General features: G+C 33.6%; 1 protein-coding gene across 14 annotated transcripts; it reads right to left on the reverse strand.

Annotated features, from left to right (window-relative positions):
* On the reverse strand, window positions 1–10,994 carry LOC102598715 (uncharacterized). Of its 14 annotated transcripts, none has more exons than XR_001473406.1 (8): window positions 10,742–10,989; window positions 10,503–10,589; window positions 9,996–10,072; window positions 3,131–3,318; window positions 2,813–2,912; window positions 1,268–2,737; window positions 274–310; window positions 1–30 (listed from the first exon to the last, which is right to left on the reverse strand). XR_001473406.1 is itself a non-coding variant. In XM_015308550.1 (8 exons), exons 1-6 carry the CDS (start codon window positions 10,793–10,795, stop codon window positions 1,343–1,345), a joined length of 489 nt encoding a protein of 162 aa, XP_015164036.1. In that variant the 5' UTR covers window positions 10,796–10,989; the 3' UTR covers window positions 1–30; window positions 274–310; window positions 1,268–1,342. The 14 variants fall into 14 exon arrangements, 8 of the variants coding, with proteins under 8 accessions (XP_015164036.1, XP_015164037.1, XP_006346831.2 ...); XR_001473405.1 differs by having other exon boundaries at window positions 10,503–10,616; XR_001473407.1 differs by having other exon boundaries at window positions 10,503–10,616; window positions 10,889–10,985.
* Between the last annotated feature and the right edge of the window lie 3,730 nt (window positions 10,995–14,724).

The following is a 14,724-nucleotide window of genomic DNA, read 5'->3' on the forward strand; positions in this document are numbered from 1 at the left end:
GCCCGAGATACATCGTTACTTGGCTCCAAACTTGTATAAATATAACATGTAATTATTTCAGTACTCAATTTTATTTATGTACATCAAGCAGTTGCAAGAGTGTATTATCAGTGTCTTTAGCGACATATAAGAGCTTGAAGAGGTAGAGGAAGTAAGGAAGAATAATATGAAATTTATGAAAGTATTATCAACGAGACCATGATTAGACAGAAATTATAAAATCCTACTATTATCGTATCTTGAAATGACTAGCTGTGAGGATCCCATACTAACCTTGGGTTCAGTACGTAGATTCATATCTAAGCTTAATCTGGAACAAGTAAAAAAAATTCTAGTATGAATTCTAATGATATACTGCAAAAGATGAGAAAAACTTGAGGAAATAAGGACTGTTGAGATTAAAGAAATGTCACACCATTGACCATACACACTAATATCAAATCAGATTCTAAAAAATGCACCATGTAGTTGATGTCTACATGAAAATCAGCTACAGGGTGGGAGTAAAATAGAAGACAATTATCGATTAGAAAAACAGGCTCAAGTATGTCATTTTCAAACTCAGAAGTGTTATTTTCCTTATACAAGAAGTACCAACGGCAACGAGTACTACAAGCAAAACATAAACTGAAATGTCACTCAAAAAAATTAACATGTACTCTGAAGTTCATGTTCTCCGTTTTCAAATAAACATATTCTGCAAATAACAAGAAAATAGCCTCTTGAACTCATCAGATGAGTACCTCAAATGCAGACATAGAATTCAGTGAGCTTAAGAAAATTATAGAGAATTTCACATATTCCTACCAATTCTTAGTCCCGTAGTAAGATATGATCCAGTGGGAAAAGAAGAAACATACTTGTGAAAGCAAAGTAAACAAAAATTTTACCACACAATCTAAATATGTAGATCAAGAGCAAAAGTTCTTGGAACTGCACATTCAACTTTGTAATTCGAACATGTAGATCAAGAACAAAAGTTCTGGAAATTCATTCTACAACTTTGATTCCTTACCATGTTCTGTAGCAACATTCAACTATTGCTTCTTATATAAGAGAAATGTAGACATCAGTTAACAAGCTACTTTCTTCAAGAATGAATTTTTAGAAACACCTCAATTCTGTAATTCATTCCCATCAATGCAATTTAAGAAAACCAACAAAACTTTGAAATATTTATAGAAAAATAGTATGGAAAGAAAATCAATATGGCTTATTTTCTTGCCTGAAGCAAAACAATGTAAATGAAACGATGTTGTACACTTACTGTCCCAGGACTATTTCAATTCAGGTGCAGGTATCATCAGTTGTATTTGACGAAGTTGTAGATACAATGTCATTTCTAGGTGTTTCTATTCCCCACAGATGAAGATGGTGCCGATATGTTGACAACAACTGAATCCGGCATAACTGGTGTCGGCACTTCAGGCAATGATGGTGCTTGATCAGGTGTGAAACTAGACATTAGAGGAGATGTCACTGGATCTGATGATCTTTCTCCAAAATATCTGCTTCGTCCACCCCCCTTGGTGCCATATCTGCAATTTCAAAGTTACATGTGGATGAAATAATAACTTAATAATTGAATCATGGCCAGTTTGGTCAAATTATAACAAGAACAGGTAATAAGTAGATATATCACTTCAAGAACAAGATGCCTCTGAAAAGTTAAAAAAAGTGTTAACCTAGACAATAGATAAAAACATAAACACTTCAAGGAATAAAGTTATTCCATCACTATTCAAAACATAGATCTAGAATGGTCTACTTCATATTACGAAATGAGAGTGAGGGATAGTTGCTCAAACAAAACAACCTGGAGAACAATTAAAACAAAATAATTATACTGGTAAAAGAGAAATATAAATTGGTGACATTTAAAATTCAGAACTTTGTCAGCAAGAAATATAAAATCTAATTGAAATAAAATCATCTTATATACTACGTTTCAGTCACTCTAACTCTTATATTTGAAGAGATTAGAGCTAAGCACTTTGACTCTATTCACTGCCACTTTCACAATATGCCTCTTCATTCTCATTTTCATCATCTGATTCTGAGTCTGGTTCATCATGAAATTCTGTCTCATCATCTAAATCATCATTCTCATTTCTTAAATTTATGAATTCTCCATTTGGATCATTTCGGACAATATTTTCATTGTCGTACACCACATCAAATCTTAAACCATCTCCGTCACATTGGAATGGCTCTGCAACATCTACTAGAGGAGACGATAAATATGATGGAGGCATAACAACAATACCCCGAGCTTTTGTTTTGCACACAGCCCACCAATCACTCTTAGCACGTCGTAAGCTAAGATAAGAAGCATAATACACTTGAGCTACTTGCATTTCCAAAACAAATGGTTCATACTTCTTCAATTTCCTTTTATGGTTGATATCCACAAGTTTATATTGCGGATGAATCTTCATTCCTGCATTTGGTGTGAGGTCAAACCATTCACATTTAAATAAAACTGTTCTTTTGATCGATGTACTGCCCTTGTACTCCAATTCAAGAATTTCAGTAAGCACACCACAGTAGTCATTGTCGTCTGCACTATAATTGGTTCCTTTTATGCAAACGCCACTGTTATCAGATGCTCAGAAAAACTGCGACCTTTAGTGTGAAATTTAAAGTCGTTGACATTATAACCAGTGTATGGTTTCGCTGATCGACATGGACCTTCTGCAAGCGCCTTGATGAACTGATTATCTATGTGGACTCGAGCCTATTAAATTAAAAAAATTAGAGTTTCTTATAAGTGAACTAAGTACAGATGGAAATATATTGTACAAGTGCTCACATATCTTGTGAACCATGAGGCAAAATCTTCATCAAGTTTCTTGTCCACTTCCTGCTCCGTAATTCGTGGAAAATTTTGATGAAGGGAGTCAATAAATTTCCTTTGGATCACATATAAGAAAAAGAATATGTAAGTATTTTGATAATTATAATGTATAAATGTAAACAAAAAGCTTGAAATCTTATTCCACATATGGCTGCACTTCTCTGCAATTTAGTAAAATATAAATATGAGTTGCTTTAAGTTCTTCTTCGGTTAGATATCTCCAATTTAGTTCCCCAAATCCTCGACCTGGATAGGTGAATATAGAAAGATTACCATCGTATCTATCTTGTTCGCCTATACCACCATCGTCATTTCGTGGCACTTTTCTATGCCTTGTGTAAACATGAGGCTCGAAGTAGTGTGAACAGAAGGATGAACCGTCATCAACTATATACGCATTGCATATGCATCCTTCAACATGTGCCTTATTTCGAACATTATATTTATATTTTTGAAGATTTCTGAAAATAGTACAAAAGCTCAAGGCGTTAGTCATTCATAATGATGAAAATGAAGTACTTAAATAACAAAGTCTATTTTAGTGGTTAGGGACATATAAAAGGAATTACATATTGAGTCCATTGTACTATAAATAGATGCTTTACCATTTATATACTTAGGAGTTCCTTTCTCTACTGAAAGGATGACAGTTTTTGCATTGGAAACCTTAAGTAGATAAAATTACAGCAAAGATCACTAATTGGATGGCTAGAAAATTATCATATGTCGGAGGTTTCAACTAATTAGAGCAATAATGTTTGGTATCCAAGCAGACATGTCACATCTATTTTTATTACCATAAAAGGTTATTAAACTCATCGAAGCTGCTTGTAGAAAATATTTGTGGACACGTCTGACCAATATTTCTAAAAGGACACTTGTAGCATAACACAAAGTGACTCTTCCTAAAGGTGTAGGAGGCTTGACCATTAACTTGAAGGCCTGGAATCAAGCTCCAATTTGCAAACTGCTGTGGTTATGGAGTTAGAACAAGGAAAGACTATGAATCAATTTGGTCCATACATACTATATAAGATATTGGAGACTAGCAGATCACATGGAGGTGCCCAATATGCTTTTTGGATGATAAGAAAAATGTGTCATATGTTGAAATTCTGGCAGATTATCATTTTAAATACTCAAATAGAACATAGGGGGAGACAAAATATCATACACTTATAAAACTTTAAGAGGTGTTGGAGGATATGTTCCTTAGAAAAATCTCATATGTCATAATACTACATGTTGTGAAGACTGGCCTATGCAGCTATTTAAGAAGTAACATGAGTTTATTTGAGCTTTTAAGTCCTATTTAATTTGAGTTATGACTTTCTATTGGAGATACTGATTAGGGATTGTCATAAGGACTGTAAGGTTATTTAAGTGTTGTCTAAGAAGGGAAGGTTACTGGTTGGATTTAAGTGTTGTCTAAGAAGGGAAGGTTGCTGGTTGGCTCCTCTCTAAGTTTGTATTGTCACTTAGTGATTAACAAAATCAGTTTAATTGCCCAAAAAAATGAAGTACTTGAATATATAAATGAAATCTTACCTCTCAAATGGATACATCCATCGATATTGTACCGAACCAGCTAGCATTGCTTCATAAGCGAGATGCACAGGGAGATGCTCCATTGAATCAAAGAAGCTAGGAGGGAATACACGCTCTAATTTACAAAGTATTTCAGGTATTTCTTGTTGAAGTCTGACCATATCCTCTTCACGTATTACTGTAGAAGTGACATCCCTAAAGAAAAGACTCATCTCAGTAAGTGCTTCCCACACCTTTTTTGGTAATAGCTCACGGAATGCAAATAGGAACCAATCTTTGCATGAATACATGACAATCGTGACTTTTCATACCAAATAACTTGTGTTTTGTCATGTCCACACACCTTCCCATATTTGAGACATATTCATCAAGAAACTTTAGATTTTTCACCCATTCACACAACAATTTTTTTGACTCTTCTTTTAGTGTGTAAATAGCTTTCGGGTATTTTCCATCAACAGCATGTAATTCAGGTTGTCGACAGAACTCTTTCAACTATTCTCAAGATTTTGGGTTATCTTTTGTTTTACCATCTACATCCAGCACTGTGTTGAACACATTCTCAAAGAAGTTCTTCTCAATGTGCATCACATCTAGATTATGCCGAATGAGATTGGTACTCCAATATGGCAAATCCCAGAATATGCTTCTCTTCTTCCAAACCAGAAAAACCTACTAATCCGACGATTAATAATATTAGCCCCAAGTTCTGTTACCTTTTTAAGTCCCAGTTCTTCTATCTCTTATAAGACATCTTCACCTGACCGGAATGGGGTAGGCTGCATGGTTACTACTCTATTCTTTCTAAATGAGCTTATCCTTTCTATATGGATGATTCAGTGGCAGAAACTTACGATGGTTGTCAAACCAGGACTGCTTACCACCTTTTGTCAAAGTAAAAGCATCAGAATTCTCCATACAATATGGACATGCTAGCCTGCCTGCAGTACTCCACCCAGACAACATTGAATATGCAGGAAAGTCACTGATTGTCCACATCAAAGCAGCTCGCATTTNNNGCATACAATATGTACATGCTAGCCTGCCCGCAGTACTCCACCCAAACAACATTGAATATGCAGGAAAATCACTGATTACATCAAAGCAGCTCGCATTTTGAAATTTTGCTTCTTAGAGATATCGTATGTGTTGACACCTATATTCCATAGATTCTTCAATTCAGCAATCAAAGGCTGCAAGAAAACATCTAGTTGCTGCTTAGGATTCTTTGGCCAAGGAACTATAACTGACAAAAAATAAATAGGGATCTTTCATACACATCCAAGGAGGCAGGTTGTATGGTGTCACTGTTAGCATGATAGACAAATAAATGATTGTATATATTAATGTAATTATATAGTGATATAAATTAGCATGATCATATACATTTTTTGTAGAATCATATGAATAAATATTGTGATAAAATAGCTGATTTGGAGGGATAGCAAGGCAGATTTAGAGGGATTCAATGGCAGATTTGTATAGATAGAATAGATGATCTTTAGGGATAGGATCAGTCGTTGCAGCCGTGGAGTAAGAGGAAAGTAATACATCTGTTTAAATGGTACAAGATTTTTCTTTGAAACAGATCTTTGACTTGTAGGCTTGTACCTGGGATGACTACAAAACTTGCAATTTACAAGCTCACTATCCTCTCCCCAGTAAATCATGCAGGCATTGACACGAGTATGAATTTTTTCAACTGGCATGTTCATTCCCCTCATTAACTTTTTAGTTTCATAGAATTTTTTGGCATCACATTATCAGGCGGAAGCATCTCACTCATATACTGACAAATTTTATCAAAACATCTATCAGAGAGGTGGTGCTAAGTCTTGATGTGCAACAAACGAGAAACAGCTGATAATTTTGAGTGTGTTTCACAACCAGGCCACACTTCTTGATTTGCAGAATCAAGTAAATCATAAAAACTTTGTGCATCAGGATTAGGTAATTCTTCCATATCATCTGGAACAAATGCGGGACTAGCAGCCTCATGAACCATTCTATGATATGATGTAGTAGGTGTAGGATCATCAAATGCACCAACATTCACGGGTAGGTTATTCATAGTATGATCCCGTGGTATTCTTTCATCTTGATCTATGCTTCTCACAACTTCATTTTCTCCATGCAAGTACCATACATGATATCCCGGTACAAAACCTTCTTTTAATAAATGCCCATGGACAATATGAACATTTTCAAAGTTTCTATTTTGACATTTCTTTCGGTTACATGGGCACCTTAGTCTCTCAACGTCCCTCCCTTCTGGATGACTCATAGCAAACTCAATAAAAAGTTGTACACCCCTTACGAATTCAGGATCATATAGACCTTTGGTTAATCTTTGGTATATCCATTGATGATCTGAACTCATTTTACTTATAAACCTTCTATTATGATAATGTGAGAAGGGTAAATAGTGAAACAAAAGCACACAGAGAATTGAAAAGAAGAAATTTGCAGTATAACAGAAAATGGAATATATAATAATGTTATTTGTTTTACCTTTGAACTGGAAATCTCTATTTTTTACAGCAGGTATGCAGGTTGTATATATATATATTTTTTTTTATTAACCCGAGAAAATCCGTCTGTGACCCGCCCTTTGGACCAATCACAGCCTTCTAAACTCGGTGGATAATGGGCCCGCCCCTCTACCCCTTCTCCACTTAAATACCGGGCTTCGCTTTGCATAGTGTGGGGCTTGAACCTGCGACCTAAGCCACAAATCCTCCACCTTTTGCCACTTGAGCTAGGCCTTGGGGGCTATGCAAGTTGTATATATATAAACTAAATAACAACCTTTACTCCTAAAATAACTCCAACAAAGTCCTATTCAAATAAATAGTAATATGATATCATTCCTAAATAACGGGAACGAAAATATTTGACTCAATTAACTTAAAAGCAATCACAAGTTAAAACAGTATAAGAGAACATATGCAGATGCACTAATTTTTAACAAATGGCATTATAATTATAAAATATTTTGAATAGTTAAAAAAGGTGCAATTTATAATCAAGGCAGCAAGACAAATGTTTCCACTGAAGCTTCATTTTTTTTAGTAGCTTCGTATAATCAAAACTTCATAAAACATGTAACTCAAAATATGAAGGCAATGAAAAGTATTATGTTCTTCTACATCTTCTGTAGTTTTAAACATGTAACAAATGGCATTATAATTATACTGTGATTGAAATAGTTGAAAGGAAATTGACCTCCTAGAAAATGTAATATCTCTCTTTTGGTGGCAGACTTACACTCATCAATAGAGTGTTGCACAACTTTCCTACCTACCTCATGTCCCTATTTCCATTACCAAAAAACATTCAGGAAAGACTAGATCTGTTAAGAAGAGATTTCTTATGGGAAGGTAACTGTGAAACTAACAAATTTCATTTGGTTATTATACCAATGAGACATAGCGGGATAGGGGTTAAAGATTTGATCTTGCACAACATGAATTTTCTAATGAAATGTCATTGGAGATACAACATGGACAATCTTGTACTATAGAAAGTTGTAATATGGTGCAAAGCAACTGGTGCACAAGCCAAAATAGAGATCTCCATGGCTCAGGTTCCTGGAAACACATTTCAAAGCAATGGTGGAAGCTCCAACCCAAGTCTTCACTTAAGCTAGGGAATGAAGATCACATCTCTTTCTGGAAAGAAAGATGGTTAGGGACAAAAAGTGCAAGAGATGAATTCTCATCTCTTTTTCTAACAGCCAACAATCAAAGAATCCACTATTTCTTAGTATTGGCAAGGCAACTATAGGATAAACTAAGCTTCGTTAAAAATACTAATATTTGGATACAGTATCATGATTAAGAAGTTTTATACTCTTACGATTTACTAAATCGACAAAAAAATATTCACATACAACTTTTGCTCAAAATTGTTTCTAACTGTGGCGTTTAGAATTTTATTTCTGGCCGGTCAAATAATATCACTTTAAAGATTAAAGGACATAGTCAGTTTGTTGTTTGAAGGTTAAAAAATGGTTTGCACTTTTAAACAGTAAGTACTTTTAGTAAATTCCATAATCACTTTGTTAAGTTTTGAATGATGTGCCTTAATCTATAAAAAATATAAACTTATCTTTTACCAGGGGCACAAAAATAGTGGACCGAACAGTTAACAAATAGCATTATAATTATAAAATATTTGAATAGTTAAAAAGGGTGCAATTTATAATCAAGGCAGCAAGACAAATGTTTTCACTGAAGCTTCATTTTTAGTAGCTTCGTATAATCAAAACTTTATAAAACATGTAACTCAAAATATGAAGGCAATCAAAAGTATTATGTTCTTCTACATCTTCTGTAATTTTAAATCTTTTCTCTAGCGGTTTCAAACTTGAAGGAGCTTGTAGAAGTATGTGCTGCAAAGCGATTTGTTTTTCTATAACACACTTGGGGCTTCTACCAGAGTGATTGTGATGGAGTGAAAAAATTGAAAGTAAATTGACCTCCTAGAAAATGTAATATCTCTCTTTTGGTGACAAACTTACACTCATTAATAGAGTGTTGCACAACATTCCTACCTACCTCATGTCCCTATTCCATTACCAAAAAAGATTCAGGAAAGACTAGATCGGTTAAGAAGAGATTTCTTATGGGAAGGTAACTGTGAAACTAACAAATTTCATTTGGTTATTATACCTAAGAGACATAATGGGCTAGTGGTTAAAGATTTGATCTTGCACAACAAGAGTTTTCTAATGAAATGTCATTGGATATACATGGACAATCCTGAACTATAGAAAGTTGTAATTTGGGAAAAATATGGGGTGGAAAGCAACTGGTGCACAAGCCGAAATAGAGATCTCCATGGCCCAAGTCTCTAGAAACACATTTCAAAGCAATGGGGGAAGCTCCAACCCAAGTTCCAGCTGGGGAATGAAGATCATATATCTTTCTGGAAAGAAAGATGGTTAGGGACAGAGAGTGTGAGAGATGATTTCTCATCTCTTTTTCTAATTGCCAACAATCAGGAATCCACTATTTCTTAGTATTGGCAAGACAACTCCTGGATAGAGTAAGCTTCATTAAAAATACTAATATTTGGATACAGTATGTTGATTTAGAAGTTTTATACTCTTACGATATACTAAATAGACAAAAAGATATTTTCACATTCGGCTTTTGCTCAAAAGTGTTTCTAACTGTGGCGTTTAGAATTTTATTTCTGGCCGCTCAATATAATATCACTTTAAAGATTAAAAGATATAGTCAGGTTGTTGTTAGAAGGTTAAAAAAATGGTTTGCACTTTCAAACAGTAAGTACTTTTAGTAAATTCCATAATCACCTTGTTAATTTTTGAATGATGTGGCTTAATCTATAAAAATATAAACTTATCTTTTGGCAGGGGCTCAAAAAATAGTGTACCGAATAGTGAACCCAATTCACAACTATGTTAGAGAAATCAACATATCAAGGGGATTCAAAAACACAAGTCTATATATTCACTATATGAATCCTATATATTAATTGAGCAAATAGAGCACATTAGAAGTTCTACAATTGACTGTTTGTCTCAAACAAAAAGGAGAAACTAAGCTTGATAAAGAATACTTACCACTTAGCGGAAAGGATAGTGAAACTGAGAATCCAAGAGCCACAGATGAATTGCGAGTGAGTGTAGTCGGAGACAATCTTTAAAATGAGATGAAAATGAAAATGATTTAGAAAAAGTTATGATCCTGAATGTGCAGAAATTAGAGAAAAAACTGAATAGTGGCGAAAGTCTCTGTAATTTAGGGAGGTGGGGAGTTTAGCGGAAAAGTTTTTGCTTTTTTTTCTCTTCTTTTCAACTTTTTTTTTAATTTCAAATATAATGAATTCTTCCAATTTTTATTTGAAGTATTTGTACAATTCTTTTAAGATTCTTTTTTATTCACCAGAAATAAAGTCAAAAACAAAACCCAATATTTAAATTGATGAAATTAAAATACTAAAAATGTAATAATATGTAGGAATTGGAACAAGTACTGAAATCTACAACAAGCTAAGTACCTCAGCAAAAACAAGCAACACATGCAATGATTAATTGAACAAAAGGGGGTGAATGGGGATGAAGACATACCCAGCAACACGATGTTGGTCTTTCTGTAGATATGAGATGCAGTCCATGAGTTGTAATACTCTTGAAAGATTAAAGACCTGATTTTCTCTAAGAAATACTCCATATATCAAATCACTGCAGCGAATTAGAGCTTGAGATGAAAACTTAGGCAATTTGTAGCTGAATTTGTTCCACTCTTGAGAGGAGATCTATCATTGATCTATAGTGGAACTTAGAAAACAGATCAGTAAGAAAATTACCCAGTTCGATCTAGCTTTGCTTAGAAATTCTTGATGAAATTTGTTCTTCTTCATTCAGCTTTTTGTTTCTTGTTCACTGCAGCTTAGAAATTCTTGATGGAATTTGTTCTTGTTCACTGCAGCTTAGAGATTCTTGATGAAGATTACCCAGTTCGATCTAGTAAGAATCAAGTGAGTTGATTTTTGTTTCTTGTTAATATCGCCTGCATTTGTTGTTCTTTTTGGACATTTTTTGTTTTTTTTTAAAATTAAATTTGGGATCCTTTTATTTGATAACTCAGGAAAAAAGAAAATACACACTAGCTCACTCCAATTGCCCAAGTCTATAATGACAAAAAGAAAAATTAAAAAATAACTAAACATTTTTTGCTTTCTATATTATTTAATAAAATGCCATCTACTAAGTTATATATTTATATGTTAAGTAGATTTTAAAAAAAAAATGTAAGGATGAAAAGTTAAATAAAAAATATTTCGTACTATTTTTTATCCTAATTTATATGATATAGTTAATTTAATTGGACATGAATGAGTGAGATCCAATATGGATACAATGTTGATAAAGTTGAAATATTTTTCATATAAAGAAATGTGTCATTTTTTTCGTATTGACTAAATAGAAAATTGTTTAGAGGGTAGTATGTAAAAACGTTACACAACATATATATATATATATATAAAAACTAATTTAATTAACTTTTCGATAAAATATATTTGTGTATACATGAATTGTAGATATTTTGTGCTGACTAAATGAGTGATTGTTAATAGTTTGATATTGGAGTTTTTCTCTGAATACAAATTAAGTCTAATAAAGATTTATAGCTTCTTCTTTTTTACAGTTCGTACATGATATTAAATTAATATTAATAGTCATATACATATTTCAATAAACACGCTCATCAAAATTGTAGACTTAAATCAAAAGAAAGAGTCCTCTACTATTAGACAAAAAATGACCTTTTTGAGCTAACCGCATTGACGGAATTCTCATTCAAGCACGTTTACCAAAAAATGTTGACGTCAAATTTTGGGCAAAACTTAAAAGGTATACGCCTAACGGCACAAACTGAAAAGGAAAGCCTCAAAATCCGAACCAACAATCCTATTAGACAAAAAATGAAATTTCAAAGCTTACCGCGCTGACAGATTTCTCATTTGAGCACTTGTATCAAATTTTTTGACCAAAGTCAAATTTTGGCAAAAAGTTAAAACACCTACCGGCACAAACTGAAAACGAAAATCTCAAAACCAAAACCAACAATTCTATTAGACAAAAAATGACCTTACGGATACAACTGCGATGACGGAATTCTCAGTTGACCACGTTTACCAAATATATTGACCGAAGTTATATTTTTGCCAAAACATAAAAGTTAAAACGCCTAACGGCCTCAAATCCCGAACCAACCATCCTACTAAACTAAAAATGACATTTCGAAACTAACCGCACTGATGAAATTTTAATCTGAGCACGTTTACCAAAAATATTGACCAAATCTATATTTTTTTGCAAAAACTTAAAAGTTAAAACGCCTAACAGCATAAACTAAAAATGAAAGCCTCAAAACCTAAACCAACCATCCTATTAGATAAAATGATCTTCTGAAGCTAATCGCGTTGACGGAATTCTCATCTAAGCAAGTTTGCAAAAAATGTTCGACAATTCCAAATTTTGGCCAAAAGTTAAAAGTTAAAACATCTAATGACACAAATTGACAATGAAAACTCAAAACCCGAACAAACCATCCTAATAGATCTAAAATGACCTTCCAGAGCTACCCGCGCTGATGAAATTCCAATTTGAGCATGTTTCGCAAAAATGTTGACCAAATTAAAATTTTAACCAAAACTTAAAAGTTAAAACGTCTAATAGCACAAACTGAAAATAGAAGCATCAAATTCCGAACCAACCATCCTACTAGACCAAAAATGACCTTCTGAGGCTAACCACGCTGATTAAATTTTAATCTGAGCACGTTTACCAAAAAAATTGACCAAATCATAATTTTAGCCAAAACTAAAAAGTTAAAACATCTAACAGTACAAACTGAAAATAGAAGCCTCAAAACCTAAACCAACCTTCCTTTTTAATAAAAATGACCTTCTGAAGTTAACTGCACTAACAGAATTCTCATCTGAGCACGTTTACAAAAAATGTTAAGGAAAGTCAATTTTTGGCTAAAAGTTAAAACGCCTAACGTCACAATCTGAAAAATGAAAACCTCGTAACCCGAACAAACCATCCTAGTGGACCAAAAATGACCTTCCAGAGCTAACCGCGATGACGAAATTCCAATTTGAGCATGTTTCCCAAAAATATTGAACAAATTCAGATTTTAACCATAACTTAAAAAGTTAAAACGCCTAACCACACAAACTGAAAATAAAAGCCTCAAATTCTGAACCAACCATCCTAATAGACCAAAAATGACCTTCTGAAGCTAACCACGCTGATGAAATTTTATAATTATCACATTTACCAAAAATATTGACCAAATCTACATTTTGGTCAAATGTTAAAAGTTAAAATGCCTAACAACACAAACTGAAAATTGAAGCCTCAAAACCTAAATCAATCATCCTATTAGTTAAAAAAAATGACCTTCCGAAGCTAACCGTGTTGACGGAATTCTCATCTGAGCAAGTTTGCAAAAAATGTTAGGCAATTTTAAAATTTGGCCAAAAGTTAAAAGTTAAAACGCCTAACGGCACAAACTAAAAATGAATACCTCAAAACCCGAACAAATCATCCTATTAGACCAAAAATGACCTTCCAAAGCTAACCGCGCTGACGAAATTCCAATTTGAGCAAGTTTCCCCAAAATATTGACCAAATTCATATTTTAACCAAAACTTAAAAGTTAAAATGCCTAGCAGCACAAACATAAAATAAAAGCCTCAAATTTCGAACCAATCATCCTATTAGTTAAAAACATGATCTTTTGAAGCTAATCGCGTTGACAGAATTCTAATCTGAGCAAGTTTGCAAAAAATGTTAGGCAATTTCAAAATTTGGCCAAAAGTTAAAAGTTAAAACGCCTAACGGCACAAACTGAAAATGAAAACCTTGAAACCCGAACAAACCATCCTATTAGACCAAAAATGACCTTCCAGAGCTAACTGCGCTGACGAAATTCCAATTTGAGCATGTTTCCCAAAAATATTGAACAAATACATATTTTAACCATAACTTAAAAGTTAAAATGCCTAACAACACAAACTAACAATAAAAGCCTCAAATTCCGAACCAACCATCCTAATAGACAAAAAATGACCTTCTGAAGCTAACTGCATTGATGAAATTTTAATCTGATCACATTTACCAAAAATATTGACCAAATCTACATTTTGGTCAAAAGTTAAAAGTTTTAAAACACCTGACAACACAAACTGAAAATGGAAGCCTCAAAACCTAAACCAACCATCCCATAAGATAAAAAATGACCTTTCGAAACTAATCGTGCTGGCGAAATTCTCATATGGGCGTGTTTACAAAAAAAGTTAAGCAAAGTCAAAATTTAGCCAAAAGTTAAAAGTTAAAACGCATAACAGCACAAACTGAATATGAAAACCTTGAAACCCAACCAATCATCCTACTAGACCAAAAATAACCTTCCGAAGCTAACTTCGCTGATGAAATGTTAATCTGAGCACGTTTACCAAAACCATTGACCAAATCTAAATTTTGGCCAAAAGTTAAAAGTTAAAACGCCAAACAGGACAAAATTAAAATAGAAGCCTCAAACCTAAACCAACCATCCTGTTAGATAAAAAAATGACCTTCCGAAACTAACCGTGCTGACGAAATTCTCATCTGAGCACGTTTACAAAAAAAGTTAAGCAAAGTCAATATTTGGCCAAAAGTTAATAGTTAAAACGCCTAATGACACAAACTAAATATGAAACCCTCGAAACCCGAACCAATTATCCTACTAGACCAAAAATGACCTTCCGAAACTAACTGCGCTGATGAAATGTTA

This window comes from Solanum tuberosum, unplaced genomic scaffold (assembly GCF_000226075.1).
Source record: "Solanum tuberosum cultivar DM 1-3 516 R44 unplaced genomic scaffold, SolTub_3.0 scf00089, whole genome shotgun sequence".
NCBI lineage: Eukaryota > Viridiplantae > Streptophyta > Magnoliopsida > Solanales > Solanaceae > Solanum > Solanum tuberosum.